Source organism: Centroberyx affinis, unplaced genomic scaffold, assembly GCF_046629955.1.
Source record: "Centroberyx affinis isolate AG114_WGS23_722 - 3 ecotype Tasmania unplaced genomic scaffold, CSIRO-AGI_Caff_v1 ptg000106l_1, whole genome shotgun sequence".
NCBI classification, from domain to species: Eukaryota; Metazoa; Chordata; class Actinopteri; order Beryciformes; family Berycidae; genus Centroberyx; species Centroberyx affinis.
Window position 1 is genome coordinate 214,780 of NW_027278808.1, and position 27,563 is coordinate 242,342.

General features: G+C 43.2%; 1 protein-coding gene across 1 annotated transcript in view; it reads left to right on the forward strand.

The window, feature by feature from the left end:
* The first annotated feature begins 5,851 nt into the window (after positions 1-5,851).
* mast3b (microtubule associated serine/threonine kinase 3b) overlaps positions 5,852-27,563 on the forward strand; it is a 65,084-nt gene continuing 43,372 nt past the window's right edge. The window contains exons 1-5 of the mRNA XM_071524320.1: positions 5,852-5,898; positions 8,931-9,020; positions 23,247-23,335; positions 25,124-25,196; positions 27,283-27,303. Coding sequence (XP_071380421.1) covers positions 5,852-5,898; positions 8,931-9,020; positions 23,247-23,335; positions 25,124-25,196; positions 27,283-27,303 — 320 coding nt within the window. The remainder of the gene's footprint in view (positions 5,899-8,930; positions 9,021-23,246; positions 23,336-25,123; positions 25,197-27,282; positions 27,304-27,563) is intronic.

Below are 27,563 nucleotides of genomic sequence, written 5' to 3' on the forward strand. Positions count from 1 at the left end.
ATTGTCCAGTGGCACCTGTGAGGAGCCTTGTGACAAGGTTTTATACTGTATTGTTTGTGATCGTTGTTTTCTTGTTTTTTGATTGATGTGATTGTGGACTGCTCAGTTTACCGACTGGGACAATAAAGTCTGAATTTAACTGAATTTGAGTTGAATTGAGCTGAACTGCACAGTGGTGTTTGTTTGATGGCTGAGAATATTCACGTTTTTAAGCAATCACTGAACCAACCACATATAGTTGGACAATAGAAACGCACACATGTACAAAATCTAAGTTTCCCAGGAATGTGCAAAAGGAAGCATATTCTCATTGCATGTGTGTTACGCAATGGAGTTTTAAAGTCGAAACTCAGTTTACACCCCCTTTTTATTTTCAGTAAAGGGGTTTCCATCAGATGAGTGATGGAAGTTATATGAGGACAGAGTATTTTAAAGCGAAATTAGAATAAATTAATACTTTTCTGAGAATCTGGCCAGTTTTTTTCTTGGTATCGGTGGCTGTCTGATGATGATTCATGACTGCTCACACACTATAAATAGAAATGTAAAATTGTGGAAAGAGAACTTAATGCAGTTTCAGCTTCAGTTAATCCACATTAATGGTTATTCTACTGTTATTATTATGTTTTTCTATCTGCTATGCCATCTTGTGGACTTTATTGTTTAATAATTGTATGATGCAAATCCCTTTTAAAGCCCCATGCAGCCTTTAACACACTTACATAAACTTCCTACACACACACACACACACACACACCCTCCCACTTGTTGCCACACTCACTTTCCCTGCTATTTAATTTCTTGCATCACGGCTAATTTATTTCCATTTTTTATTTTTATTTCCATTGTCATCTCGTGCGTCTTGTTGTTCTGCCCTTTTCCACCATGTTGTTTTCTGTTGTCACGTTCAGTTTGTCAGTTTCACTTGTAAGTTTCTATTATCTGACAAATGAAGACAAAAGAAGAACGGAACCTTGTTAAAATCCTATGATGTCATTGAGAGAAACAGAAATATATTTTGTTTTTAGTTTTTGTATTTTATTCATATTCCTGCAGTTACTTTTTGTTTATTACTGTGGTGAACTGTTCTCACTTCTTGCTGTTGAGTATGAATTCTCGATGCAGTTTTTTCTTAATAAAAGTTATGGCTTTGCTTGTCATCTTGATTTTTATTTTATTCTATTTCCATTTTGTTTGTTTATATTAGTGTTTGTTAGTTTGAGGTGAGATGTCTGTTCAAATCCCTTTTGTCCATTTTTTTTAATCTTACCATGTCCTCTTTCTGTGTTTTTTATCACTGTATTTTATCACTGTTTGTCGTGACAATTTACTTTACAATAAATACTTTAATAAATACTTTACAATGTCTTATTCCAGTGTATTAACCTGTGTATTAACGCATGGAAAAGTATTATAAGTATATTAACAATATTACTGTGCAAGTACTGGATGAAAATCTCTGTAATACTTAATGTACTTACAAGTAACTTACTTTCAAGTAACAGCACTGTTTTAATGAAGCCATTTGAATGGTGTGTTACACTGTTGTAAGTAGTACCTACACAGTACTATTAGTACCTACTCAGTACTATTAGTACCTACTCAGTAATATTAGTACCTACTCAGTAATACTGTGTACTGACAGTGCTTTTCCACAGGTTAATAAACAGGTTAATACACTGGAATAAGTCCATAGCAGAGGAAAGTGTTACTCTGTTCGCTTCTGTGTTTTATCACTTTACAAATAAATGAAACTAAATTATTCACACCACATTTACACTTTCAACAAGGAAACTGCACGCACAACACTTTGGATTTCAGTGGGTTTGTAACAGCAGCGGTGACATAAGGTATGAATCATTCACACCACACAAAGCAACAGACAGATAAGTTGAATAAATCAAGCAGAATGAGGAGCCTCAAAGTAACTGAAGACTTTTAAAAATGCTGTATTTCCAGTTTGGAAAAAATATGTTTACCTGAAGTTCATCTAAAATACTTAGATTCAATTCTGTGAAAAGGTTTTGACCTTGTCAATCAAAGACTTAATTTACCTACTAGCCTTTAAAAAAGTACAGTCATTTGTTTAAATGAGACTAGGTTTCACTTTTTCCCCTGGTGGGGAATCATAATCATCATTTTGGAAGGAAAGTCCTAAGTTTCATTTACAGTTCATCCCCTTTCTGCTTGATTCTGGTTAGAACTGACTGCATTTTTCTTCAGCTGCAGCGCCATCCTGTGGATAGAAAGTTTTAGTACAACGCAAATGCCTTTGACTTAAAAATCAGTATGGTGACATTTTATAGTGACTGATGCTTTGCCCTTACCACACGCCTTTGTGTTGCTTTTCATGGCTTACTAGTAGTTATAGCATATATCTAAATTAATGTAATAAAAGACAAACAACTAAAAAATGTTATTTTTATAAGAACATAAGAACATTAAATTCCTGTCATTTCAGTGTTTTGTGTCTAGCACTTCAAATGAGAGAAGATGGATGGATATTTTGATGCCGCCCTCTAGAGGGCGAGATGAGGAGTGTGACCGCTGACCCCGGCCTCCCCTACCGCAGAGAGGGAAATGTTTACTACAGTAATGTGAGGAATACTAGCTTCACCCTGTAGTCATTGGTGTAGTAAATGTAGAGTATAGCAATGTGAAGTGTACTGTAGTTTGCTTCTTTGCTCTGCAGTAATTCCTATTTCCTATAGTATCATAAATATGTAAGCTAATACACTGTACTAGTTTGTAGTATAGCATCATTTACTATAATACCTACAGTTTGTACCATATTATACAACAATATTACATACATTTTTACATGGTCGGCTTAGCAGAACAGACAAAACACAGTCCAGCTCGTCGATGGTGGATCTAAGTAAACTGAAGCCAGACTGTGTCTCGGGCGGCCATCTGCGGAGGGCGGCACACGTGTTGAATCAGCGTTCAGCCGAGCTGCAGCTCCGACAGCAGAGACGGAGGGATGCACACAGGCTGATGGGAAGAGGAGGAAAGCCCTTATCGCCATGGTAACAGAGGAACCGGCTCTCCTCCTGCTCAAACGCTGCTCTATCAAAACAATTACCAAGCAAATGGGAATACCCGCCCTCCCCCCCCCCCCCACACACACACACACACACAGACACACACACACACACACACACACACACACAATGCTCTGTTCTGACTTAACCTGGAAACACAGGACTCTTCAGGCACATTCAGACACACTGTGAGTGATGTAATGATAAATAACACAGCAGGGAATCTGTGACCTCCAGTTGGTGATGATGATTTCAGAATCAAATGCTTTCTGTTTTTTAAAGATGCGCTTACACCAGTTTGATATTTCCCTACTGTGACGCCTACAATCTGACAAATATGGGTTTTTGAAGGCCAATACGATACCGATACCAATACTAATACTGCTAATTTTGGATTGATGCTGCCGATAGTCGATACTGAGTGTTGACATTATTTGATCCTTTTCATGCCAAAAAAAATCTAAATAATTCCAAGTATTCAGTGTTTCCCCCCAGAATTTTCTTCTCATCAGGGTGGAAAAGCCTCTGAAACAACATTCAGACCATCATGAGACACTAAAACTCTCCACTGAAACCAGACTGACAATAAAAAATAATAGTAATAATCGTTCTACTACTACTACTACTACTACTACTACTAATAATAATAATAATAATAACAAATTTTAATTTAATGTACACACAATTTACACTTCCCATAGAAAACTAGTATTCATCTATTGCAAACAAATAGATAATAAACAACTCAATAACTAACTAAATAAATAAATAAATATGTAATCGGTCAAACTGCATGGTTTCCATCATATTGGAGCTGAACGACTGTTAATGGACCAGATCTGATCTATCAGTCTGATGATGTGAGTTTATAAATTTACATCAGAAACATTTATATCTGTATCTATAAATGTGTATCTATAAATTTGTATCTGTATCTCTAGCTGTGTTGAGGTGAGTCCAGCCTCCCAGTGGGTCCAGTCTGGTTTACTGGAGTCTCTGCTGGTGAACTGGGGTCAGTCCAGATCCTAGCAACCAGGCAAACCATCAGGAGCTGCCTAGCAACCAGGACTACAGCGGTGTCATCGCAATTACTGGTTGCCGTTGGAGATGCAGGCAAAGAAACCAGACTGAGGCGCACAGTGACAAACACCCCCCCCCCCTTACACACACACACACACACACGCACGCGCACACACACACACACACACACACACTCAAACGCCTACATAATAGATGTTCAAAAAATTTACTTTCAAGCATGCACTTACAAGCACACACACACACACACACTCTGACACATACACACACACACATACACACACACACACACACTCACACACACACACAAACACCCCTACACATTCTAGGAAAATTGACTTTCAAGTATGCAATTAACGCATGCGCACACGCACTTGCACTTGCACTTACACACACACACACACACACACACACACACACACAGAGACACACGAAGAGGCCTACATAGCCTGATAGATGTTCAGAAATGTGATTTAATGCATGCAAGCATCCAATCACCGAGCACACACGTGCACGTACACGTGCACACACATACACACTCCTCTGCCTACACATGCTTGGAAAATTGACGAGCGTCAAATGAATGCATGTGCACGAGACCCCCCTCCACCACCACACCCCCGCCCCCCCTTCCCAAGACGGTCTCTAGCTGTCTCTCTCTCTCTCTTTCTCTCTCACTCACACACACACACACACACACACACACAGCTGTCATGTTCCCAGCTGAGGTATTCCCCAGCCTCATCATGACCAGCAGCCTGCTCAGTAGAACCCGCTGATGGCTGTTCCCAGATCTGCTGCTTCCTGTTTCTGCTCCGTGACAAGTCCTGAGAAACAATGACGCAAACACAAACACTAGACTGGATTCCCAGATGGAGCGTTTTCACCGCAGAGAATCCCAAACAGAAAGATCCAATTACAACATGAATAACCTTTAAAATCCCAACTTGAACTTGTATTATCGCGTCTCACAAAGTGCGGCTTTGAGTGTGATTGTGCCATGGTCCAGTCTCTCCAGGTGTAAAGGACACTGACGGGGATGTGACTTTATTGTTTTGGCACCAAAACGAATCACACAGAACAACAGAAATTACGCACCACCGCGTTTGGAGACCACAAGAAGTGAAAAAGCAGAGCAGCGAGCGGCTGGCAGAAACACATTGGAGACATTTGTGATGGGAAAAGACAGTGTGCTGCTGTGTGAATCAGGCAAATCCCCCAGTGTGACGGATCTTCCCGTTCTTCTCTCCCATGGAAACCGAAATCACGCTCAGGATCAATGAGCGGCGGCACATTTGGTTTCAGCTCCAGCGCCAACTTTTTTTTTCCCACCCTTCCTCCGCCCTGTTGGCTCTCACCCCCCCAGCCCCCCCCAACTCAAATTGATTTACCCCCCCCCTAAACCCACCCCTCCCCTCCTCCTTCCTCCCCTCCCTCCCCGCCAGTCACATGGAGGTTAGCGGTGACCCGTCGCTCCCTCGGCTCCGTCGCTCAGTCGCTCTCCGGTGCGCCTTGGAGACGGACAAGGAACCGAGACGCGCAAAGTGTCGGAGCGTCTTTTTTTTTGGGGGGGGGTGTATCATTATTATTTTATCTACCGCACGAGGTGCTTTGGAACATTTCCGGGAATCTGCTGAAGCCGCCGGTAAACGATACTCTCTTAAAACAGTTATTTTTAGTCGCCGACCGCAGCGATGACTGGTTTGCTGGCTGTGAGATCACTGGCGCTGCGCTGTGGTGAGTGAAGTCCCCGCTTGGTGTTCACAGAGATGAAGTCGAGGCGAGATAAGCTGAAGATCCCCTCTCTGACTCTGGAGTAAGTTCTGCTTTTCATCTTTTATCTTCCTCTGCATGCATGTGCGGGTCTGCCGGCTCAGTGAAACTGTCGGGTTGAACCGGGTTGAAGTTGTAATAACAGAGTGAGAATAAATAAGTGCTCGTGTTGTGCTGGCTTGTTTTCATCCAGCGTCAACACGCAGACTTTCTCGACCTCATGCAAAGTGGCTGTAGATCAAATATCATACTATCTGTTGATGCCAATCTGCATTGGACACTGGATTTTACACTAACTCCTGTTAATATGCCCATAGATCCAGTTAGAAATGTATAAAATTCCCAAGTTTTTCTCCCAGGCTGATCAACATTGTTCAGGGACTTTGCTGAGCGTCTTTATTTATTAAAAAAACAAATCTAATAGCCTTATTTTGCTCAAAAGTAAAGTCAAACTTTCCCAGATAACCTGTAAAGTTACAGGTGTTTTCAGTATTTCCTAGAAAGAACACTATCAGCCTTCTCAGTTTTATCAATAAAACTCAGTATTTGCCATTTTCCTGCCAAGCTGCCTATTAATTTTTAAGCTGAAGGCAGACCAAACCTGCTTTCTAACCTTGAACTGAAGCCACAGCTGCAAAATTTGTGTGTGGTTTTCCCTAAGGAATCCAGAAAGCACATACTGTTATTTCATTTGGTTAAAACATATAAAACTGAACCATCTAATCACCATTCAGTTGGTGCCCAACAACAGAAGACGAGGGTTTTGATTGGGTTTGATTGAATACCTGAGGGACCAATTCCTTTCCATTTCTTGATTTAGTGTTACACACCTTTTTACCTCAGTCAGTCCAAATCATTTATTTTCAAAGACACAAGTTTAGCACATGCCTTATGAGAATTATGTCTTCATGATGTTTTTCCCTTTGTGCCGTCTCTACCTGTCGCCTCCGTTTGTCTTCAACCTCACATAAATGTCTGATCACATGAAATTCTCACTCCAAGATTCCTGTATGAATCACATCCTCCCCCTCACAACACAACACAGCACAGCACGTTTTTTTTTTTTTGTTTTCTTGGGAAGAAATTTATTTATTTTCTTCTTTTTCTTTTAATTGCTAAGCCGTGATTCCTGTCTCCATCAAAAGGATTTTGGCAGTGCTGCAGTCCTATATCCGCCCACTCTCCTTCCTCCAGAGTGAATGTAGCTGTGGGAAGGGAGGGTGGGGTGAGGGGGGGATGGGGGGGTGCTGCCTGTTGCCCACTAGATGCTGATCCATAAGGCGTAGGAGCTTCCTCTTCACAGCCCCATTCTCTGATCCATCTGCTTCCCCCGGTGGATCAGCGGCGGAGCATGCGCTATTCCATTTCATTTTCATTTTTAGCCACTTAGCTGCTGCAGCTGCTGCACAGAGAGGGAGGCTTTACACCGAGGAGGGAGCAGGAAGGCTTCAGGGTCTTGGTGATGCTGCTGTGGGAGCCGAACCTGCGGCGTTCAGGTTTCAGGACGGTCTCTCTAACCACCAGCACTGTATCAATGATAAGCTTGGCATTGAATTTTATCTTGTGTCCAGACTTATTAAACTTATTCTAGGATATTTTCAGTCAAATTATCTCACTGCACTGGCAGATCATCAAGAATGTTTTTTCAACATGCTGTCTTGAAATGAGGGAAACTGTGTTAAGTCTTAGTTTCTTGTTTCAAGGTTTCAGTCCTTGTTTCATGATTATTTCTTGAAATAAGTCGTATTGATATGAATCAAGTAACATTTACTGAAATTAGCAAGGTTATCTGCCTGTGCAGGGAGATAATTTGAAAACATCCTAAAAATCCTAAAATATAAATCTGAATACAGGAATAAAATCCTTTGCCAGGATTGTCATTTTTTGCAGTGAGGGCAATCCTGCTGCCATCTTGCTACTGAACTGCAGGGTTGTGGGAGTCACTGCACGTTTTTTTTCATAGAGCCATCTGAAACTGAAACCCAGGTTGTGTTCTGCCATGTTTTGGTAAAATGCTAGAAGATTAAAGAACCATATAGCAACCCAAACATCTGAGCCAATCAGAAGCTTGTTGGGAATGACACTGATGATCAGTTTACAAGTCACTCTGGATGGGAGTGTCAGCTAAATGCCTGCAGTATAAAAGTGAAATGTAAATGGCAGATGAAGGCTCTCTAAAGCCTTGTTCAGTCTGTGTTTTGGAGATCTGAGGGAGAAAACATATAGAGCGGAGGAGAATAATGAGTTGCATGTGTTGGGTAATTATGAGCCGACAGGATAGAGTGCAGAGTCTTTGTGCAAGGAGTTGTTTTTGCTGCCATCCTCCCTGCATTACTATGACAACACGTTCATTAGTGCTTTGGTAGCCGGTGCTGTGTTTTGCTGTGAGAAGCCTCTGCAGCACAGAGACAGTAGCAGCAGAGCGGAGCCACGAGGCGAAGCTGAGATCTGAGCAGGGAAATCAATAGAAAATAGCTTTAGCGCTGGGTCAGCATCCTCTCACCATCAACCACATACTGTATAGGCCTCAGGACGGCTGAGCAGGCATATTCTGATGCAGAAACGGTGTGTTAGAGTGTGAAGCTGTGAACAGTATCTGTTTAAGATATTAATACAGTTTGAGGATCTTGTGTGTAAGACACAGTAGCCCAAAATGTATTGTTGTTCTTCTGGAGTGTTTAAACTATGACAGTGGACTTTTGCAGCAAAAACACATTGTTTATTTTCACCTGAAGGCTAGCATAGACTTTTAATATGACGCCATACTTCAGACACACTCCCTGACTCCCTGAAGTAACTTCCTGCCTGGTATGTTGACCAACAGCTGCAACTTCCTGTGGTGTAAGTGAGTTTAGTAGTCGGTTGATCCACACAGTCCTCCAGAAAACAGTGGCAGCAGAGAGGCTGTGCCGTCAGCATGCAAACAGTAGGTGCGTCTCTATCACCACCGGCCAATGGGAGGCGGGGGTCGAGCAACAGAGCGACCAGCCTCTAATCCGGGTCTGATGACAGGTGGCGGCGTGCTGAGCTGCTGAGTCAGCACACTGATCCATGTGACCATGTCTTGCCTTGCAGTTTGTCACCCACTTGCCAGAGCCCCACCCTCCTGAGCCCCTGCAGCCCCTGCAGCCCCTGCAGCCCCTTACAAACCCTTCATCCCTGGAGGTAAGACAGCCAGCTCACACCGCCACCAGAGGCTCCTTCTGTGGCCTCAACACGCACAGTGCCTTGTTCCAAACCTTCTCTTACAACAATCAACACACCACAGAGAAACGTTTCTGTAGTTCAGCATCATATCTGTCACACTGTTAGCTGTAGGAACGATCTGCGTTGGAGAACATCTACTGTCTCCTGCTACCAGAAACAAGGAAGTAGAGTTTTCCCCCTAATCTGTGATGTCATACAACTGTAATGAACTGATATGAATATGTGAATGGTAAACTCCATGTTCCTCTATGATAACACAAAGTATGAAGCTCATTTGGATGGAAACGATTAGAAAAACATGAACTGTTTGGAAGGCTTCATTATTAACTGTATAACAACAGGGTGGTAAGATGGTTGCATTCGCCCCTGGGTGTTGGTCAGGACACAATAATTCCACTGATTAATGTTCTTCTTTTTATTGAATCGGTCCAGATGATAACAGCATAGCAGACTGAGATACTGGTTATACGTAAAGAATAAAGATGAATAGGTACAGGGCATGTGTGGTTCTTGGAGAGAAATAAAATTGAGAACAAATATTACTTGCTACTTAATTACTCAACCTACTTAACTTACATGTGTAAACCTACAGCATTCTTCATTAAACAATTATGCATTTAGTCAGGGACAACAATCGACAACCAAACATCACACTCCACCATTCCAGCATAGACCCAGAACAGTCTACATGACAGATTAAGGTCAGACAATTCTATACTTCATTATGAGCTACAGGCCATTATTTTGTGGAGTCTGCTGCCCTCTAGTGGCTTAACGGGTGCTACTACACGCTGGAAGCATTAATTATCCACATGAAGTGTAATTATCCAATTAAGTATGTGCACAAAGTATATGCACTCACGATCTCCGATTACAGAAACATGCTTACAGTAGACTAATTACTCCAACAACTTCCAACCAGTTATGTAGCCTAAACATAGTAAATACAACGTTACCTTCAACACATTAGTGAAAGGAATTAGCTTGCTAAGATAACCATGCCTGAAGAACCTCCAAACAGAATAATATAGCGTAGATACTAACAGCATCTTGTATTACCAATAGAACTGTACTCACTGTAGTTCAATGACGCACACAAAGAAAGCCAACACAACCCCCGCCCCACAGTCCTGGTTATGAGGTTGTGAAGCGCAGTTATTAGCACAAGGGGGCAGGCTTCCATTGTGACTGACAGCTGTAATGTTCTATAGTCCTTTCTTACAGCTGCCCCCAAATGTTTGATGAACATTTGCTCCAAAGAAAGGCTATTTATTTACAGCAGGGCCAGGGGAATTATCTCTGTTCTCCATCTGGAACGGCGGGTAGTTCCACTAGTCGGGCAACTGGTCTAGTGTAGACCCGATGTTTAATCCATCGTACATGGCTATCTGCACTTGTGTGAACCTTGACAATCCTTCCTATCGGCCAGAGGGCTCTGGGTAGGTGGTGATCGACTATCATGACCACTGTGTTCTCCGTCAAGGCGGCAGGTGTGGAGTGCCACTTCTGGCGTGTCTGCAAATTGGGTAAGTAGTGTCTGATGAAGCTGGACCAAAACTAGTCAGATAAAACCTGTGTGTGGCGCCAGCGTCATCGGCTGAGTAGCTCAGTCTCTGGGTATACGACTTGGGGCAATGATCTGTCTAGCTGCCCCATCAACAGGACATTCGGAGTAATAGGTTCAGGGTCTGCGATGTTGGTCGGCACATAGCCCAGAGGCTTTGAGTTCAAAATCGATGCGATAGCTCTGCAGGCCACTGCTGAGGCCCCTGCAAGAGGAACGGTGGTCCCTGACTCCATCTGTTTGGCTCTGCGAGCTCTTTCAAGGTCTTGCCTCTGGTTATATCATCTGCAGAGTTCCTTGGGGAGTCAACATAGCACCAGTCCTGGAGGTTGGTAAGCTCTTGGATTTTGGCCACTTGGGTGCCGACAAATACCTTGAAGCAGCATGACTCGGACCGCAACCACGCCAGCACAGTAGTTGAGTCCGTCCACAGAACAGTTTGTGTGATCTTCATTGTAAGCTCTCTCTCCAAGAGCTTAGCCAACTGTGCTCCAGTGACCGCTGCACAAAGTTCCAGCCTAGGACTGGAGTACAGACGCTTAGGGCTACTCTCGATCTTGCCAGGAGGAATGAAAGGTATACTTGGCCCTCTTCATCGTCTGACCACAGATATGCAACAGAACCATAGGCCTGTTCTGATGCATCGCAGAAGATGTGTATCTCTCTGGTAACGCAGACGGGGTCCACCTCAGCTGGTATGTAGGGACGTGGCAGGGTGATACGAGGCAGGTCTTGTAGCTCCTTCTTCCCATTCATTCCATGCCTGCAAAAGGTCCTGAGGGAAGACGGGGTCATCCCATTCCCGCTGTTTATCCCATAACTGGCGAACAAGTACCTTTGCACGGGTGGTAAATGGTAGGATAAAACCAAGGGGATCGTATTGGGATGCAACCACCTTGTACACATTCCTCACTGTAGGTACCCCATACTGGACAGGACAGTGCTTGTACCCCAAGGTATCGGACTGGCAAAGCCAACGTAGACCAAGTGTTGATTCCGGGGCGTATGATTTCTCAAGGGACAGCCACAGCTCGAAACTTTCAGACCTGGCTTCCTTTGGGAGATGACTCGCCACACTGGGTACATTGCTGGCCCACTGACGTAGCTCAAAGCCACCAGCTGACAGGAGTCCACTTAGTTTATCTGTGAGTAGCTTGGCTTCTTGGGTGTTGGGCATGCTCTGGAGGCAATTATCAACATAGAAACACTTCTCTATGGAGGACCGCACGTCTTCCCCTGGCTGGCTATTATCTGTGACATGCTTTTGCAAAGCAAATGTCGCACAGCATGGACTGCAGGTAGTGCCAAATGACAGAACCTGCCACTCATAGATATCAGGGGGCTGGTCATTCTGCAGGTTGCGCCACAGGAAGCGCAAAAGGGAACGGTCCTTGGGCAGGAGGCGAACCTAGTGGAACATCCCCTTGATGTCTCCACTGATGGCAGTTGCATACTCACAGAACCTGATCAGCACTCCAAGAAGGGAGACCCTCAAGGTCGGTCCAGGCAACAGCGACTCATTCAAGTTGTTTCCTCGAAACTGATACAAGCAGTTGAATACCACCCGATTCTTGGCATTATGTGTCACCATATGGTGGGGGATATACCATTCTTCCTCTTCCTGGGTGCTTGTGATGGGATCCAACTTGGTGACGTATCCAGCCTTTACTATCTTCTGGATCTCTTCCCTGTAGGCTGCAGCTTGTGAAGGGTCTTTTGCAAGATGTCGCTCTGTATTTTGCAGACTAGACATGACTGCTTTTTTTGGGGCTTTTAAGATAGGCATGTCTTTCTTGTGAAGAAGGGGAGTGGCATACCACAGCACTCCATCTACCTCCACCCATGTGGTCTTTGCTGTCAACAGCCTGCTGGCCCTGTTTCGATCGAGTCACAATTCTCTCATTCCTGTAGGGGAGGGTGTCTACCTGCCATAGCTTCTCTACATCCCTCATGAGCTCCGATGTCTGGGGAATGATGGATGTAAGTAGACACTGCTGCGGTTGAAAAGATTGCTCCATGGTCCTGGCAGGACCTTGAAGAATCCAACCCAGTCGTGTATGGATAGCCACAGGTGAACCAGGTGAACCCAGGCGTACTGGCTCGATAGGAGTAATCAGATGGGAATGGTCAGACCCTATGAGAACCAGAGGCTTGGCATTTTGGAACTGCTGCAGTGGTAGACCAGCTAAGTACTTGTATCGACACTGCAGACTCCTCACCAGATATGAGTGGTCAGCTAGGCCCAGGCGTGATGTAGTGAAGGTCCCCTTAATAAGGTAGCTGCTTTTCAGTTGCGAGGCAGGGGATATTTGAAAAGACATGCTCCATGAAGGGTTTGAACATCCTGTCGAACGGTTCTAAGAGGTAGCTTCTCTGGGGTCCCCTGTAATCCAAGCTTCCAGGCCGCAGCTGGAAGGAGCATTGAGCGCTGTGATCCATCATCCAAGACTCCGGTCGGCATGGTGCAGCCGCACATTTACCACTTTCAGAAGGACACGGGTGTCATGGGCTGGCCGGTCGATGTAGAGTGCTTCTGTGGCTGTATTTTCAAGGCCCCTCTCTTCTTTTGTGGGCTCCCTGGGTGCACGAGCAATGACATCATGGAGTATTTGCAAATGTTTCCCCTGACAAAGCCCGCACGGTTTCTTAAGTGTGCACTGTGCAGCTTGGTGGGCTCTGGCAAAATGCCAACACCTCCTGTTAGCCTGGATCCATGCTGTTACTTATTCATTTGAGAGCTTCTGAATGGCTGCACACTGGCTAAGGAAGTGCTCTGAGTTGTCACAAAAGGGGCAGTATGGCTTGGCTTTCCCTTTCTTCTGATGCGTGTATGAGCTGTTCTGTACTGTGGAGGTTCCAATCCTTGTGTCGTCCTCTGTTCCTAGCAAAATAGTGGCTGAGGACTTCCCTTGTCGACCTTCAAACTTAGGATTCTGCCTGGATTTCTGCCATTTACTTATTTGCTGTGTGTCAAAGTCCTGACACTGGGATTCAGTCTGGGTGTTGAAGCCTATGAACAGCATGAAGAAACTCTGTGAGGTCAGTGTGCATTGCCTGCTACGACTGCCAGAGTTGCCGATTCTCCCTCTTTATCCTCTCTAGTTCTACCTCAGGTGCTGTTGATCGATCTCAACAGCAAGGGGTGAAGTAGTCCTGATGATGCTCCCTTTGTATGGTCACCCTATGGCGGTACAATATGTCCTGACTGTCGGGAGTCCCTTCTCCCAGAGAATCCCACTCCTGTGCAGCACTCCAGCTCACCTGGTGATTGTGAGGGAAGGTATGAAGGTGGGTGAGGGGTGTCATCCTGGCAACTCCCTCCATGTTCAGATGCCGACTTTCTTCCTGCTCCTGTATGGGTTGGGCTGCACTACTGTTGTAGGTTGACCTGGCCTGTCAATGACTTGGATAGTCCACTTGGTAGTCCTCCAGATGAGGTGGTGGACGTATCTGCCGCTTTGGTCTTACAACTTGGTCGTTTACTTCCTCCATATTAGTGGGCCAGGGGTAAATAACCATCCGGCTCGAAGGACCAAAATTGGTTGGAAGGCTTCACTATTAACTGTATAACCTCCAACAGGGTGGTAAGATGGTTGTATTTGCCCCTGGGTGTCGGTCAGGACACAATAATTCCACTAATTAATGTTCTTCTCTTTATTATTATATATACTCACTGTAGTTCAATGACGCACACAAAGAAAGCCAACACAACCCCCGCCCCACAGTCCTGGTTATGAGGTCATGAAGCGCAGTTATTAGCGACCCCTCCTGCCTGCTTCTCCAGTGCTTATCCAAAACTGGCTCTAGATATCACATAGCACAAGGGGGCGGGCTTCTGTTGTGACTGACAGCTGTAATGTCCTATAGTCCTTTCTTACATGAACATTAGAATCCACAAAGACAGAGGTCATCCAGTGATCAGTATGACATCACAGATCAGTATATCATAGATCAGATCAGTATGACATCACAGACCAGATTGGCATGACATCAAAATTTGGATTAGTATGACATGAAAAATTGGATTAGTATCACATCACAGACCAGATTGATATGACATCACAGACCAGATCAGTATGATATCACCGATCAGATCAGTATGACATCACAGACCAGATCAGTATGACATCACAGACCAGATCAATATGACATCACAGATTAGATCAGTATATCACAGATCAGATCAGTATGACATCACAGACCAGATCAATATGACATCACAGACCAGATCAGTATAACATTACAGACCAGATCAGTATGACATCATATAGACCAGATCGGTATGACATCACAGACTAGATCAGTATGACATCATATAGACCAGATCGGCATGATATCACAGACCAGATCGGTATGACATCACAGACCAGATCAGTATGACATCATATAGACCAGATCAATATGACATCACAGACCAGATCAGTATAACAAAACAGACCAGATCAGTATGACATCATATAGACCAGATCGGCATGATATCACAGACCAGATTAATATGACATAACAGACCAGATCAGTATGACATCATATAGACCAGATCAGTATGACATCACAGATCTTTTGTTCTCTTGTTTCAACCATTTGGAGAAATCCTGATTGAAGAAAAACTTACATCAGTTTTCTTGAGTGGTTTTCATATTTTTCACATGAATCCAACCAATTACGATATATTTAACATGATGAAATTGCGTGAATGCCAAAACCTACACTGAAAACATAAAAACTATGAGTTGTTTTTTAATATGTTAAGATGCTTTCATTTTCCCAGTGGAAGACATATCATTTATTAGTTGTCTCTCTCAGTCTATGTGGGTTGCTTGGCAACGGTGCTGGGTGCCGAGGAGGAAGGCGATACTGCAAACAGAGGCAGCTGCATCCAGCATGTTATTGGATGTGTGAGCAGCGCTAGGTTGTCACACCGCATATGGTACAGTAACGAATCACATTTGGCTCCGTCGCAAAACGGCAAAATTCACTGGAAGGATGCAGAAGCTCTCAGATTTCTTAGCAGATGTGATGAACACGAACTCCTTTACTTGACACCGTTTTCACACAGGCACAAATTGATACTACAGTCTGACTGCTACAGTATGCTATCTGTCAGCACACTGCATCTCCTGGCATCATCCTTCACAGCATTTTGCTTTAGAGACCTGTGTCGTCTCACCATCCAGAAACACATTCATTCTCTTGCATCAGATTCTGTCTTCTAATGCAAGTAAATCGCTTTCCTACATCACTGTCTCTGATTCTGACACACTAAATGTGCAGGAATCAGTCTTGGTGGATTGATGCTGAGGCATGTTGACAACTAATAACACAAGAAGCTGCTGTCACAGTGCAGGAGCAACAGGAGCTCACAGTGCAACAACAGATAGTCCACTCTTCATGCTACATACAGTATATACAAAGGTCCAGTACTATCATAACATTATTTACCTGGCATACTATAATAACATGGAAAGTACACATACATAAGTTAAAACCCCAATCAGAAATATTTTGAGTATATAAATGATTGCTAAATGTACATAGACTCATAATGGGCAGGATTTGATAACGAAAAATAAACCTCCTTGCAACTTAAAGGTCCAACTGTGACTGTAAATATTGGATTTGATCAAATATTAGCAAACTAAGTAGAAACCAACCATCTACAGCACAAATGCATAAGAAGCTGTCAAAATAATACTTAAAAATTAATATGTGGGTTTTACATATGATTAGTTCTTGTATCAAGAGCTGGCACTGAAATTGAAGGTGAATAAATATATGCTCAATCAGTCCATCTCTACCAATTTGTGATTTTGCAATTCCAATAATTGATGAAAATTTTGCAACCTTGCTGCAGTTTTTCCAATGAAACAACCAAATCGTCAACCTTTTTTCACATAAAATGGTGCAATCAAACACGTCAACAAATTAAATCTGCCATGGTCTTCTGCTACAACCAGTGACTCTTAGTCATCACAACACAAATCTACCTCAAACATAAATGGGAATTTTTAAATGAAACTATACCGTTTTATAATCATGAAATATATTCCAATGGGCTGATTTTATATGGTGCTTACTGTGTTGAATATGAATAAAAAAGGATCAGCAGCAAAATCCTATGTGCCTATTATGACAGATAGTGATTATACTGTATATGACTATTTCTTAATGCAAGGTTGTTATAGAAATCCTGTTTTATGGTCTCTCTTTAGTGCCATTATTCCTGGACTTTTTTTTTTTTTTTTTTACCAAATCCTGTAATTTTACTACAAAAACCCTACCAAAAACTCAATTGCATCACCCCTTTAAGAAGAAAGATTCGTTTTTGGGCATTTTTGTCTTTATTTGAGAGGTGAAAGTGGAGAGAGACAGGAAACATTGGGAAAGAGAGAGGGGCAGGACATGTGACAAAGATACTGGGCCGGATTCGAACCCAAGACGTCAGTCACATGGTACACGCCTTAGACCGCTGAGCCACCAGGACGTCCAAATTGCAGTTTTGTTGTAATTATTAAAAATCGACAGAAATTTGAAACAGATCTAAGGGCAAGACAAGAAAATAACTTCATTTAACCAGCCAAATATGATTTTTAGAAAAGAAAAGAAGCTCCAGATGACAGCTGGTTACCTGCCATAGCGGCCGGTAGAGCAGACCTCATTTTATAACCAGAAATAATAACATAATGAGAAAGGTTGTTAATTAGTGTGTTACAAGGCTTACAACAGGGAAAAGGATGTCTGCTCTTCACTGCACTTGCACAACACTTTATAGATTCAGTTTTCCCTGCTGTGTCCCACCAGGAATTAAAGCATCGCTCCACATCCCAGACAGGCACAACATGGTGTCGCTGCACAATTTACAGCCATATTAACCCCAAACACGATGAACGGGTTTGCAGCTTTGGCTCAGCTGTGCAACAAAGTGGATCGAAGCTCGGCCTGTGAGCGGATGGACTCGGAAACTGAAACTGAGAAACCTTACTGAGTGTGGATCATATTTCTTTTTTTTAGCATCTGCTCAAGGAATGAAATTATATTTGAATGAACTTTGAACTTTTAAAAGTCAATCAAACTTTTATGGTGCCATTTTTTGACAGACTTTAAATAGGCTACTTTATGTGTGTTTGGTTAAATCTGATATCCACCAGTGTAAGTCATCTCTAAGCCAAGCCTAAATTCATTGTAACTTAAAAACATTTCTTACTGTAAAACTGTCCAACACTTAAAACACTCCAAGTCTATTAAGTCTATCCATATGTCAAAATTTAAATGTATTGTAACAATGTTCTCTTTTCCCTTCTTAATGTTAAACTCCTGTTACAATCCTGTGCACAGAGTTTGTTCTGCATATGTTCTGCAGTAAAATCAAATGAAATGTAAATACATACTAAACCTAAATACATACAAACACTGAAGGCATTAGTAGCACTGGAATGTACCACTGCTAAAAAGTTTGGAATAGGAGCCTCCCTCTGAGAGGATTATGGTACGATCCAACAACGATTTATGCTGCTTTCAAGGGCTGCCGGGAATATCGAAGTCACTGTTCCTGGGGACAGGTTGCCAGCCTGCCTGCTCTGAAGCAAGACAAGCAGCTGACAATCAAAACAGAATTTCACAATCTGACATATAAGCGCTCCACAATTCAATTCAAATGAATCAAAAGAAACTTTCAAAGTCTGTGTAGATTTCCTTATTTCTTGACTTGTTAAAATATTTTTTTTTCTGAACAGCTCATAAGAAAACCACTTACATATTCACGACTGGTGTTGCTGTGCGGTGCATAACATGTAAATTGCATGAATTCTTTGAATGGGTTTAAGTTCAGGCTATCCAAGCTAGTTTAACTGCAGTAGGTTAAACTAAACGACATTCAGTGGCAGTGATGCTTCTCTTCTCTATGTGTTTGTGAGCAGGTTTGTTTTGCAGCTGCCTCAGGCTGTTTATACACTCAGTTGCACTCCACCCTCTCTGCTGTCCGCCCGACAAATGACTGCAGGTGACCCGGCTGCCCCTAAACAAGTGCACCCTGAGGCCGCATTGTTGCCAACTCGGCAACTTTGTTGTCAGATTTAGCAACTTTTCAGAACCCCCTGGCAACTTAATTTCAAAGCGACTAGCGACAAATCGGGCAACTTTTTCGGACCATCAGGAAAAATGCTCATGTGTTGAGTCCCGAACCAACTGCTGATAAATTGGTACAGCTGTAAATTTGCACTAGTTGCTTGTCTAATCCAAACAGGTCTGATCACAGCCTGTCTCTCAAGTGCCCGCTTTGTATGCAAATAAACGTGATGGGTGGGGAAAAAAATGGCATTCATATACAAATTAGCCCGTGACGTCATCTGGCCACTCTTTTTGAGCAGCCAATAGCTACTTTTCTTGGAAGAGGGTTAGCAACTGACTTGAGAGCTGGGAAGTCGGAGGTAACGAGCAGTACGTGAACGCAGCATCAAGCTCCAGCTTCCTCACACTGACTCACAGCCAGCAGCGTCTGTTTGGACAAACTAGCGCGCTGCCGTGTGCGCGGTTTACACACCAAACAACCCGCTATGGAGTTCAGGTTCAGGCAGCGGGACCGCAGCGTCTAGTCGGGACTAGAAGTCAGATCTGCTGGACTGGAAGAAGATGTCGGTCCGGTGCGGGTCGGACCGGAGGAGCCGCAGACCGCAGACACACTGACTAGACTGGGTTTGAGCACAAAAGGAACCGCCGAGACGATGGAGGGACGACGGCCAGCGGGGGCTCCTCACGCCAGCCTGCTGTGTTTCTGCTTTCCGAAATCACCAGTGTTGTTTTGAAACGGGACTCTCTTCTATTCTTTCTGCCAGCGTTGTTATGCAAGAAAGCCCAGCAGCATGTCGGATCCAAGTCACTGGTCTGTGCTGCCAAGCCAGAACAAGTCTCGTTTTGTTCCGGGAGCGTTGCTGAAGCGCTCCAAAAGGTAGAAATGCAGAGTTGTGGTGTGGAGGCTAAAGGCTCCAGTCAGTTTTTGTGGGTTATTGTGGCTTTTATCATAACATTTGTGTTTTTACTGCCAGGGTCTCAACACGACTTTATGCAAATGGTCACACCACGCGCACACACACAGACACGTTACGTTTGATGTCTCTCTGATACACTTTCACAGCAGCATTGTGTCTAAATGTGTTTAAAGTATTCCCAACATAAGCCTGAAGCCCGCTGGCTCCTCCTCTCTGGAAGCTGGGTGGCTGTAATCCTGTGTTTTTGTTCCAGGGGAGTGCATGTGTTCACACTGATGCACAGCCTTTGTCCAGAAATATCACAGTTCAAACCCACTAATTCAGTTTACTGTGTATAATTTGCTCCAAAGTGAGTGTTCGTAAAGGAAATGCAGACACACCTACTGTTAATGCATCTTTTCCCTTGGGAACTGGATGTGCTGCAGGCCTGTAAGGTCTCACTGGACAAAATACAGATAGCCTAACTGTAAACTCACTTCTGAGGCAGACATGAATCTGTATTATGTAATTTCATAGTAGACATAGTAAGCCACTGATGTTATTTGAAGATATGGTCTATTATGGAAAAGTAAACATGCATTTACGCTTCTCTGACAGTATAATTGACTTTGTTTATATTGGAGGCTGTTGGCCCCATGATGATCACAGGCTGGAGGTCACAGTTTACTGTCCTCTTTATTTACCGTTACATCACCGAAGATAATCTACAGCTATTACTACCACAGGCCGGCTGCAGGCTGTTACAGTGAATGAACTGAAGTGTGGCCCGTTCACTGTGTCACGCTGAAACCCGTCCTCCTCTCCGGACCGGGGGGTTACTCTGTTGTCCCCCGGTCTTTCAACTCGCTGGCTGGACATCTGTGGCTCACACTGGCCTGTTGTTGTTGTTGTTGTACACACTCACTTCACTTCAGCCTTGAGTCTGTTGACAGGAGGTGTCTTTTTGTGTTTTGGCTTTCAATGCTTTCCCTGTCACTGCTTCATCTGCCATGGCCACACTGGTGTGTCATATTTGCTTGCAGACTGGAGTTTTAGTTATATAAACATTGGAGGCAGAGCTGCTCTGGAGGCAGAAATAATCTGAGTTAAAACTCAATGGCAGGGCCAAAGAACCACAGTTTTCTGGCAAAGTAACATTGGACTGAAGCCCAGTGAAAAAGGCAAGAGGTTAGAGAGGAGGAAGCTGATGTTATGAAGCCTAGCGCTCTGCTGCTAACTGGAAAAACAATGCAGTGCACCTGTATTATCTAGGTTAACTAGTTAGCCCAAGTTCAAACTAGCCATACTAGCCTATAGCTATCTAGGTAAACTAGTTAGTGAGCTGCTGACCTTCCAACGTCATGATGAATGAATGGAAGAAGAAGAAGTCACTGCCATCTCTATTTATATTTGGACCAGAGTTCCTTTATCAGTCAAGTTTCCCAGTGAGCTAATTTTGCGCTCTGAGGTTTTTGGCTCCGCCCACTGAGGTTTAACTCAACCAATGAGATTATTTCTGCCACAGACTAATGTTTGTGTAACTAAAACTCTGATCTGTTTGATTTGGTCGCAGATCAGAGGCACAGCTCAGGAATATCTGCTCACAGCCTGCAGCTATTTTATTTTTATTATGTTGAACTGTCTGAGCTGTCTGTCTGAGCCGCTCCAGGCACTGTTGACGGTCCCTTTGCTCTGTGTGTGAAATATCTGGCTTAACTTGTTTTTCAGAGGCGGAGTGTATGAACGGTTTATATTCCTGCTCACTGCTTTAGATTCAAACTGGTCTGTATCACCAAGACCAGCAATACAGCATTCACATCAAAGGGCTTCCACACTCAGAAAGATGCCAAAAGTTGCAGAATATGTATAATATATCACAAACTCTCCTCCTCTTTGTATATTCTACAGTTTTCTGGCAGAATATCGCCTATCTTGTTACAAAGGCCTTTATTCTCCTGACTGACTCGGTGTATTACAGTGTTCCCAGCTTAGTGGATCACTGTCTGAAACTAGATGTCAGGTCTCTCCTTAATCTGCCCAGTGTCACACTGTCATTACCTCCTCGCATTATCTGGGACACTGAAACGTCTCTCTAAGTCGTCTTAGACTTCAAGGTGCAGGTCAACACACGGGGACACACACACACACACACACACACACACACCCACACACACACACACACACACACACACACAGAATTGCGTGACTCAAATGTGTAATGATGGATGGATAAGGCTCAAGATTGTCGCTAGAATATTTGGCATGTATCAATAGAATTAGTAATCCCTTCAAATATGATTATATATCAAAGGTCAGAGCAATGTGACTTGTCCAAGTTGCCTTTAAAAATAAAAAAAAAGTTTTAAAAGTATGTTTTTTTGTAATTTGGCCTGTTGGTCAACGTATCTGTAAGAACACAGACGCCAAAATCATCCACGCCTCCCCAGTAAATTGTTTCCTCTGGTGCTCCACGCTAACACTTTAGCATAAACTATGTTGAGCGATGGTAGGCCCCGTGCTAACACTTGTAACTATGTTGAGTGATAGTAGATGTAGGGGAAAAATGAGCTTCACCCTTCAGAATGAATGAGCAAAGGTTCAAGAGTCTTCCGTGGATTCTTTATTGGAACATGCATGGAGAGAAAACCTTAAGCACACACACTCAAGTGGGCTGCGGGATATTCTCTGACAAAGGGTAGAAATGTCAGTTTCTTTATACACTTCAGTATGTATAGCTGCTTTGTTCGTCCTTTTCTAAGAAATCAATATATGGCTAATGTAATATGAACGCTTCAAACTAGTCAAAACCACTTCTACAATACACACTAACATAAAGTCTATTGTTACATGATTGTCTCTAACAATGAACACTAGTCTGAGGGCTAAACGTCTAATATCATGTGGAAGTCAAGTCATACATGCACTCATGACAGCTGCATGACTTCTTCATGTGATCAGGACATGATCACATGAAGATCCTTTACTGAATACTCCACTGTGATATTCAGGGCAAAGGACACAGTATTCTATTTTATTTCCCACTAGCATTAACTCAAAAGTGAGAAAATGAGAAATTGTAGCAGCTCTAAAACTGAATGGTAAGTCATTTTTAATGGTAGTTTGGTAGTCTGGTAGTTTGTGGAGGAGATTGTTAAAATTTACACAAAATATGATATAAAAACAATATACTGTTTTGACCTACCTAGGGACTATTTTCCCTGTTTGCTTCGGAAGTGAATGTTGTGGGAGATTGGAGACTGTGTGCAGCTAAAAATCACTGCGCAGTGGATGAACATGTGGTCACTCACCTGAAATAGTTCCAAAAATGACCTGACTACATCAGCTATATTAAATTAAATCCACACTAAATGACGCTAAGCAGAAAATTGTTGCAGCCCTGCTCTCTGTGGGTTGAAACCTGCAAGCATGTTGCAGCTGATGATTTTGGTGTTTATGTTCTTATCACTTAACGGGTCATTTGACCAACGGGACAATCGTCCAAAAACGTGTCTTCTTTCAAAGTGTTTGAGAGGCCAGTGATGAGTCCTGTGTAGCTCAAAGGGAATGACGGCATATAAATCACCATGGAAACATTAAAGTAAGAAAAACACCAAAAGCCGGCAGCCCGTTGACTTCTCTCTCTTCCTGTTTGTGTCCCAGTTGTCGCAGCAGCAACAGGAAGAGCCTGGGAGTCGGGACGCCGTCGCCCACGCTGTCCCGGCCGCTCTCGCCCCTCTCCGCCCACACAGGTGAGACGCTCCGCCGGACACTTCGATACGATGCAGGGTGCGACCGACCACACCTGCAGTTGGTTCACTTCTTCTGTGGTGTTCATACCAGTTAAGAACACATGAAGAACTAGCTGAGTATGAGCATCAGTCCAGATTTCATTTTGATCTGCTAGGCTTTCCAAGCATGAGGAACCACATCTGTCTCCTCCTACCCACAATCCTTTGTGGTTTCCTGTAGTTGATTGGATTAACGAACCGTACTGCAGTTCTCTTGTTAGAAAACTGAGACTCTCTGTGCTGTTATTTGGTGCCACCAGAGTTCAAAGGTCATCGTTCTCACCTGGACAAACAGACTGACAAAAGAATATTGAAACTTTTAATTTCATCGTGTTCGATTTAGAACAGCCAATGCAGTTGAAAACAGTCATGGTGAATTATGGTGCAAAAAATGTAACAATATAGTTTCCCAAATTATTTAGACCAGTGGTTCTCAACGTGGGGTCCGGGGACCACCAGGGGTCCTTGAGGGGGTTCCAGGGGGTCCCCATGCAAATTGATGAATTGTTAAAGTTCATTATTATTTCATTTACAAGGAGTTAACACAATTAGAGAATGTAGAAGAGTGACTGTTTTGATCATAATTTCACTTCACTGTTATCTCTCTACCTACAATACAGATAGTCAGGGAATTCTGGACAAAATCATATTTTTGTAATACACAAAATACACATTTGTGTCCAAGAGACAAAATCAAAACAAATGGGCGTCCGTGGCTCTAATGTGTGCTAAATTAGGATCCTTGATATGGAAAAGGTTGAGAATCACTGACTTAGACTAATAATTGTGATCAAAATATTAAGCACACAATTTCTAATTCATAGTATTCTCTTCCATCTCCACACGGCCATCTTGGTAGGAAAATAACAAGTGACTGTAATAAATTAACAGGTGATTACAATGACGATGACAGCCACAGCCAATGAGCTGTGTGTATGGTAAAGCACCATATTGGTAGGAAATGCATGTGGCATCATAGGAATACTATGAATATAATCTAGATTACTTTTGGCATAATGATGCAGCCTTACTTCAGCCTATGCTGGATGTCTGGATCAAATCAAAGGGTCCTCGCCTCACTTTACTATAAGAAATAGTGTTTAAAACTATTAAATTTTGACTTGGTCCAGTTCAGAATTCATCTATTTCAGATGGAGGAAAACTGCAGAAGGTGAAAAGGGAGCGAGGAGCAGGAAATTGAAAGTGTTTGGCGCGCTCCTTCTGCTTTCTGAGTCAGCCGCAGTGTGTGCAGCTCGTCCCTTCATGTTGTCAAGCAGGTGCGCTCTATGAATAGAGTTTTGCTCAAGAGCCCCTCATGCCAGCAGTGTGTAGACACACTCTCTTTTGAGCTCAATCATGCTGAGGATTATCTAATCACGGAGCGCAATCAGGCTCTAATTGGGTCTCTCAGTTGCGTCGTAATTGCTACTCAACCACTTGCATGTAAACGAACCGCAATCTCTAGTGTACACAAACCTCCAGACAGCGGCAGGCCGGACCGAGCGAGGCTTCCTCCCAATTAAGACTGTTTGTAGAAGGGAATCGCTGTGATGTTTGGACGAGTTAAGTCCAAAGATAATATATGGGATCTTTTTGGTGCGCTGGGTAATCCCGCTGGGTTTTCCAGTAAGTGATAATGGTTCCAACATAGACTTGACGGTGTGATTGTCTGCTTTCTATTTTCATGAAATTGAGTATTGCAGTTGTGAATAGTAACGGTGGTCACGGTCTGTTTCCTTCCTCCTCCAGCTGCCAGCAGCCCTCTGGACAGCCCCCGAAATGTGTCGACCAGCGCCTCGCTCAACTTCCCATTCGCCCGAAGGTACGCTAACACTGCGCTCTTTAAATCCTTTATCTCCTGTAATGAGCCTGAGGTTTATTTGTTTCACTGTGTCTAAATAGAATTTCATCAAAATGCCATTTATTATAACCTGACAGGTATTCTTGACTTGAAAACTGCAAGTGTGTCTACAGTTCAATGAGATAAGGTGTTATTCTGAGCCAAACTGTTCTTTTATTCCATTTGAACAATTTGAAAAGATGTGCTAAGTAGTAGTATTTAGATTTAATGACTTTTCAGTTACTAATTTGTCTGCTTGTGATACGATCTTTATCCATCCTCCATTCTCGCCGTTCTTTTGTTTTGGACTCGTACGTAGCCAATGAAATATGACATCTAACGCATCATGGAGGACGCAGAAACAGACAAGAATGCATTTTGAGAACGATCTTTACATCCCCCGCCACCAACATCTCTGACCTGGCAGGATGACACCTTACCAAAACTGTCCAATAAACAAGCTGCTTGTGAGTCATGTGACTTGTGTGAAACTAAACGAAGCAAATACAAAAAAAAAAGACAAAAAGAACAAGCGTAATCGCAGCCTAAATCTTCAGCTGTGAACGATTAAGAGCTTCCTATGAAGTTGGGTGTGTATTGGGACGGAGGCAGGCAGCGCTCGGGTCTTCGTACGGCGGACTCCTCTTCGTCAGGATGAGTGGAGCGAGGTGGAGGGGGACCCCCGGAGCCCCGCTCGCACATCACTCGTCCCCCGTTCCCATGGCAACGCGGCCGTCTCGCTCCAGGCTCGGCTAGCCTACGAGCGAGGCGGCAGTCATGAACCCAGGAGCGGTTTGAGAGTTTCACTCTAAAACAAGACGGGAGAACGAGGAAGAAAAGCTGACAGTTACTCCGAGAAAATGCTCGCTGGCATCAAAGTAAAGAACATGATGGTTCACTGTTGAAGTTAAAAGTCATCTGTACACCTTTGCTTACGAGTTTCTAGTTCTTTTTTGAGGCAAGAATCTGTATTTTTTTTTCACATTTTAGAATAATAGTAAAGACATCAAAACTATGAAATTACACAAGTGGAATTATGCAGTGACCAAAAAAGTGTTAAACAAATCCAAATTATCTTATATTTTAGATTCTTTAAAGTAGCCGCCCTTTGCCTTGATGGAAGAGGCTTTGGAAAGAAATTCATGCACAGGCATCAACTTCACTATTTATATTTGTCTAAGAAACACATTTCAAGCATTTAAGCAGAAGCCTTTAGATCAAAATGGCTTTAAGAGAATGAAGAACAAAGTACATTCAAATCAGGTGGGTCCAGACTTTGGTAGTTAATATTTAAATGAAACTCTTCAATTGAAACGTGATCAGCCGAACTCATATGAACACAAATAGAAATAGAGTCTACCAGGTTAATTGAATTGAATCCTGCTAGTCTTCTGTTGCTCATTATAAAAGAGTTTGTTATATAATCGCAGCAGTTCAGACTTTAATAAATCCCACGTCATTTATTTTAAGTGGACTTTAATTTTTGATCTGCTTTAAAACCAATTTGCTGATCAGCCCCACATCCCATTTCAAGACCCTGCTGATCCGGTCTGTCTGACGATAGCTTCGTTCTGAAATCCTGCAGCTGTCGGACAGCGTTAGCGTCGGACTCGTCCTGAGAGTTTCACGTTGATTTTTCTCGCGTGATGAAGGTCATGTGAATAATATACAACACGCCACGCTCTAACTCCACAACACCTGCGATTTATTCACACAGGTTTTGATGCGTCTGAGATAGGTTCTGCTTTTGCAAAACCCCAAACCGTCTGCGGCCACCACAGGAACGAAATCCTTTCACTGGCTGTTACTCAAAGTGAGGAGTTGTCTCTGTTACGTAAGGGAGAGTATCCTCAAATTAATTTTTGCGTGTGCGGCTCTACTTGTGTCTGGATAAATGGAGACTGACAGGGAAGGCAACAGTGTCAGGATTAATCGCTCAGCTGAATGCCACGGGTCACAGGATCACATGCGCAACCGTGTAGTGTGTAAGACAAAACCGAGATTCCCCCAAAAACTCACCGAAACTTCTTTTTCTCTTTCTCTTCCTCTCTCTGCTGTCTGACCTCAGCCACTTGGCTCGCGCCGACAGGTAGCTGCTGCTTTTTTTTTTCTCTTCCATCATGTCCTTCCCTTTTTATTTTTAAAACCTTGTGTTTCCCCCTTCAAAGGACTTGTCATGAAGATATTGCGTCTTGATATGTCTAAAGCAGTGGTTCTCAACGTGGGTTCCAGGGAACACCAGGGGTCCTTGAGAGGGTTCCAGGGGGTCTCCAGCAAATTGATGAATTGTTAATCTTTACCGTTTTTTCATTTAAAAGAAGTTAACACAATTAGAGAATGAAGAAGAAT